Source organism: Schistocerca americana, chromosome 1 (assembly GCF_021461395.2).
Source record: "Schistocerca americana isolate TAMUIC-IGC-003095 chromosome 1, iqSchAmer2.1, whole genome shotgun sequence".
In the NCBI taxonomy this organism is placed as follows: Eukaryota; Metazoa; Arthropoda; class Insecta; order Orthoptera; family Acrididae; genus Schistocerca; species Schistocerca americana.
Window position 1 is genome coordinate 1,040,663,650 of NC_060119.1, and position 6,000 is coordinate 1,040,669,649.

Genomic DNA, 6,000 nt, shown 5'->3' on the forward strand with positions numbered 1-6,000 from the left:
ACTACTTCCAGTAACTGTTTTATGATTGTGGTTTACCATACCGTCAAAAGTAAAAGTTGAGGTACCAATGATTAGAAATTTAAGCCGTTAGTTAATTTATTTCTTGAGGACGTGTATACCCACTGATGTTATAACACACGTTAGTAGAGTGGTTGTAGAGAACCTGGCGCACTTCATAATATTTGTGTCGTCACTTGCGCAGGTCAGTGCCCTACCCACGACATCATAAACCATGCCCCTTTCTATGACGTCATTATCATGATGTGACAATCCAGGACCCTTTTTTCATGAATGTAACAATCGTGACGTTACAAGCCAAACCCTATTTCAATGACATTACATTCGCAGGAACTTCAAAATAAGATCCATTAAAACGAAACAGCCAACCAATATGCAGCCGGACATTTCAAAAATTTCTGAACGATCTGAAGGTTTCTTTCACCATGTTCAAAGGTACCCAAATGACTTGTATTATGTGTGAAAGTAGGTAAGCTTCATCGGAACGGAGTATTTTGGCATGAGATTCAAAAACGTCTGAACGACATGAATGTTATTGGCCGTGTTTGAAAATATCAGGATATCCTGAATCATTTATCAGAAATAAAGCTCCTGCCCCCAAATCTGTGCCACTACAAACACACTTTCAGAGGTTATAAATGTAGTGTTAATTCCACGTCTAAAGTTTATTTACAAAAAAAAAAAAAACCATCAACAACACACACACACACACACACACACACACAAACACACACACACACACACACACACACACACACACACGCACACACACGCACACACACACAATTTATTTCCGTGTCTAAAACATATGAACAGCATAAATTAAAGAAATTCCACGTCTAAAGAAAACCATCAACAACACACACACACACAATTTATTTCCATGTCTAAAACATATGAACAGCATAAATTAAAGAAATCTCACGTCTAAAATGTATGCAAAAAATAAGTCAGCAGCGCATTGTTAACGCCATGTGTCACGATATTGTTTTCAGGTCTAAAATATCTGGCAAAATACACAATGGGTGTAGCTTACAGTATTTGCACATCTAATCTGACCTGTTACTGTATGAAACACATGTGCTCTGCTAAAGTCACATGCTAAAACGGGGCTGACATTACATCCTACTACGTCCTAGGCCAAAATGAGAATATTCGTATGCACATCAGCGAACCTGATCAAACACCATTTTAGTGGAGAAGAAGATAACAATACACAATGAGAAAGTAATGTATTACAATGTTAATAGTTAAAATTGTAAGCAAAATACGTAAAAGGTGTAACTGACAACATTTACATGCGTAAGACATACGTTAAAAATACTTCAGCAACAGAAAGCACATTTATGTCAGTGCGCAGCTCGTGCTCTAGTGTCTGACGTTGCTGCCTCTGGATCACGGGGTCCCGGATTCGATTCCCGGCCGGGTTGGGGATTTTCTCTGTCCGGGGACTGGGTGTTTGTGTTGTCCTCATTTTATCATCATCATCATTTGTGACAGTGACTAGACTGGATTGTGAAAAAAAAATGGACTGTGTAAACAATGGGACTTTGTACGAGCGCTGATGACCGAGCAGTTGCGCGCCCCACAAATCAAACATCATCATCATCCCATTTATGTCAAACGTGAAATGTTATTAACATATTTCAGCAGATGCCTAAAACATGACTGTAGACCTTCACCTTTCTGAATATACTATTAAGCTCTCAGGAAGTGTCAAATCAGGATACACTCTGCTGCAAAGCGGGGGGGGGGGGGGGGGGGGCGGGTGGTAATGTCCTTGCACCTTGCAGTGGTAGCTCAGTCCAGCCCATAGAGCTCGTAGTACAGGGCCGGCACACAGGTTTAATCTGCCAGGAAGTGTGCACACTGCCACAAAATGAAGATTCATTCTGGAAGCAATCTTATAGGTTTTTGCGAATCCAAGTCTTGGAAATATTCCTTCTTCCCTTAGTGTTAGCACTGCAAGGTATGCAGGAGAACTTCTGTGAAGGATGATAGAAGATGAGATACTGGCGGAAGTAAAGCGGTGAGGACGGGTCGTGAGTCATGCTTTTTAATAGCTCTGCTGGTAGAACTCTTTTCTTCAAAAGGCAAAGGTCCCAGCTTCGAATCCCAGTCCAGCACACAGTTTTAATCAGCTAATAGGTTTGAAATCAGCGCACAAACTGCTGCACATTGAAAATTTATTCCGGAAGCTAATGCAAGGTATGCAGGAAAATTTCTGTGAAGCTTCGAAGGTAGGAGAAGTATTGGAAGACATGAAGCTGTGAGTCGTGCTTGGATACCTCAGTCGGTAGAGCACTTACCCAAGAAAGGTGAAGGTCCCAGGTTGGAGGCTTCATGATTTTAATCTGCCAGGAAATTTGAAGTCATTACGCACCTGCCGCAGATCAAATTAAAATCACCTGACATTTTTAAAAGCTTCTTAGTAAAGCGTTATCTCACCGAGCAACAATTTTGCGAAGATGAGGTTAATGCATTTTATTTTACATTATAAAAATAAATTCGAAATTACTAACTGTCTGATGTAGCTATTTATTAGTTTCGATTGTTGGCCTTGTTGAGGTCAAATTCCACTTTCAAGGAAAGCTGCAACATTTTTGAATCGGAGCAATGGCTACCTAAAAAGTTTTTCCACGTCTACAATTTATGTCAAAAATATAACACTCACTCACTTACACACACACACACACACACACACACACACACACACACACACGCACACACACACACACACACACACATTATTAACGCACCCCACCTGATCCAGAAACGTGACTGTATACCCTCCAAGTGGCACGATATTCTGTATCTAAATTGTCTCTAATATTTGTCAGAATGTATGACGATATTCGCAATTTGATATTTAGCCTACTTGAGCTATGTTACTGGTGGTACTTTACACACTACAGAAATGTCTTCGGATTTTCTGATAGCTTTCGAGACAGAGTTTTGTTGTAACTAGCAAGAGTATCTCGCGCTGAGGTCATTAGTAAATTTCCAACTTCTGTAACACTTCGCCGGTCTTGAAGTTTTTGTATGCAGTGGCATGGAGAGCTACAGCGACCTTGTCTTCGAACTGATGACTAATCCAGCTGTCATACGTGATGAATGAAGTTCTTTAATATTTCTCTAGTTGTTACTGTAAAGAAATACCAGAAAAATCTCCAAGGTAATTTTTTTTAATGAATGAAAACTCTTCAAGGCCAGATCAGCTGTATAGGGGTTCTTTGGTTCGGCAAAACAACCGGTTTAACACCATTGTAGGTGCATCTTTAGGTGATACTCCGTACTTAATACAAAACATGTTTTTGTAAAATGCTGTTAATACATAGTATACGATGGGGAGAAAGGAGGAACAGGTTTTTACTCAGAACTTCCCACTTCACAATACCAGAGAGAATCTTACGATGTCCCAGGATCAAGCAGTTAACTGATTAACTACGTAACTTCTTAAAAGGTGATGATAGACTGACTAAACTCGCAAGTATACACCATAAGATGAACGTGGAAAGCGTCAGAAGTGTCGTAATTAACAACGTAGGGTACGAGAGCAAATTACGGCAACTACACATATAGGGCAAAACAATGACAAAGGACACTGTGTAGTGAAAGAAGTCTCTCAGCCAAGCTGTAATGTAACAGACTCAGGACCTAAAAAATTGGCTCCTTAGGCGACGTCCATTAATTATGTGACCTCAAAATGTGAATGGTGACGTGCGGGATCCGACAAATCTCACCTAATCTCATTTAAAAGAGGCAATGAAAATCTCGCGTCAACTTGTTAACTGAGAGAATATACATTATTAAAATGGACAACATTTCACTTTGCATAATTAATGCTGAGTGTAGACAATATTAAAGTACTCAGCAATCTTTACGGATTCTGTGAAATAAAGTGAATGCGTTGCATATGTGCATGGCCGGAATTCCTCGATTTGAAATAAGTGCCACGCAAGTGTCAGATTTCATTCAGGGAGTTCTCCGTCGCACTGGTTAAAATCACTGAGCATTATTCAGTGAGTCAGTCGTGATAATCTGCAACGCATATTAAACAGATGTTACTGTGTTCAACATGAATTTGTATCAAATGTTTTAAATCCGTAAGTATGACGACGAGTTGAAACATACGTCTGAGCAAGAATTTAATCGTTGGTGGAAGGAAGATAAGCCGAAGTTCACCGACAAGTATTCTCTTAGTGATGATATAACTCAAGGGATTGCATAGCTACGTAATGGTGCAGTTCAAAGGAAGGTACAAACAATATTGTTTTCCATCTGCGAACTATATAAAGATTCAGCGACGTTTAGTGAATATAGTATATACCAGTAAAATGTTAGTTATCGAAACAGTTAATACTATTTTCGGGAGCGTTTTTGTCCGTCTGTTTCTGCCTGTCTGTCTGTCCCAATACTATTCAAGACTGGCGTGTTTAAAATAATGTTTTAATTATGTGTTAAAAACATAGTTCAATACACATAATAAATAAAAGGTGGGTTTACTAAAGTGATTTCATCAGTGTTCAAAAAAATCATTTTTATGTATTCTACCCGACTACCGGGTAAACCTAACTTCAGGATGAGGGTGGGGGTGGGGTTGGGGGTGGGGGCTCCCACCACATGTCACCAAATCTCACCAAGGGGGAGGGGCGAGTCACTTCACTTACTTAATGGATGTACTCCTATTAAACAGCAGATTCAACGGCTACGGACTACGTTTTAGTTCACTGTCACCCCAAACTGTAAAGTTTCTTGATTGTGTTGGCAGCTGCAAACGCCCTGTGGAACAACCTGATGGAGCCTGTAGGCAACAAGTCTGTAGAGTGGCAGGAGACGTTCTCGCGCTTCTTGTGCCCCACGCAGGAGAGCCCCTACATCTACACCAACGAGAACAGCAGGCGGGGGGCGAGCAGTCGTCGGCGGCGGCGGCGGCAGCGCGGCCGGTGACTGCGGTGATGGACGCAGCCGAACGCTGGTTTGTTTGGCCACGTGACGTAGTGCTACTGACCGAGTCTCACGCAGACTCCGATGTAGGAAGTGTAATTTATATTTTTTTTATAGGCGGTAAAGTTTCCGGTAATTCCGGTCGCCTTTCTTGGCATGAGTGATTTCGACACACAGAGCAGAGTTGTGTGATGTAAAAATGTATAAACTCCTACCTGTACTGAAAGTAACATATTTCAAAATCTGTCTTCACGAAATAGACAGAAATTTGGTGTTTTATATGACTGTGCCAAATATGCTGTCATAATAATTACAGTACTTTTCAACTGTTGGACTAATTTATTTTCTTTCCTTGTCTCGCAATCTGATGTCGTTGTTTCCTTATACAATACCATACCGTATTTTACTGACTATAAGATGCACTTTTTCCTTCGAAAAATTGCCTGAAAAATTCAGGTGCGTCTTATACTCGAAATTAATATAATAATATCCTGTGGCTTATTTTTTTTTTAAGAAAAATGCTCGTATATTCAATGTCGTGGGAAACCTACTTCTTTCTGGCAGCACTGGATTCAACTGGCAGCACCAGTGCACCGAAGTGGTGAACCTGACTTGCAGGGATTCACAAGCTTGCTAACGTTTTTATTTATTTATTTACACGTCAAGTTCCGTAGGACGAAATTGAGGAGCAAATCTCCAAGGTCATGGATCGTGTCAGTACATGAATTTACAACATAAAAGTAATGACAGATAGAAATAAAATGTTTATGAATCCGAAAAAAGTCAATTAATAAGTTTAAGTAAAGTCAATCAACAATACAATAAGAATCAACTTAATTTTTCAAGGAATTCCTCGACAGAATGGAAGGAGTGACCCATGAGGAAACTCTTCAGTTTCGATTTGAAAGCGCGTGGATTACTGCTAAGATTTTTGAATTCGAGTGGTAGCTTATTGAAAATGGATGCAGCAGTATACTGCACACTTTTCAGCACAAGATTTAAGGAAGTCCGATCCAAATGCAGCTTTGTTTTCTG

General features: G+C 40.1%; 1 protein-coding gene across 1 annotated transcript in view; it reads left to right on the plus strand.

Annotated features, from left to right (window-relative positions):
* Positions 1 to 5,299, plus strand: part of LOC124549402 (phospholipase B1, membrane-associated-like) — a 147,717-nt gene extending 142,418 nt beyond the window's left edge. The window contains exon 8 of the mRNA XM_047125242.1: positions 4,790 to 5,299. Coding sequence (XP_046981198.1) covers positions 4,790 to 4,968 — 179 coding nt within the window. The 3' untranslated portion in view covers positions 4,969 to 5,299. The remainder of the gene's footprint in view (positions 1 to 4,789) is intronic.
* Positions 5,300 to 6,000: the final 701 nt, after the last annotated feature.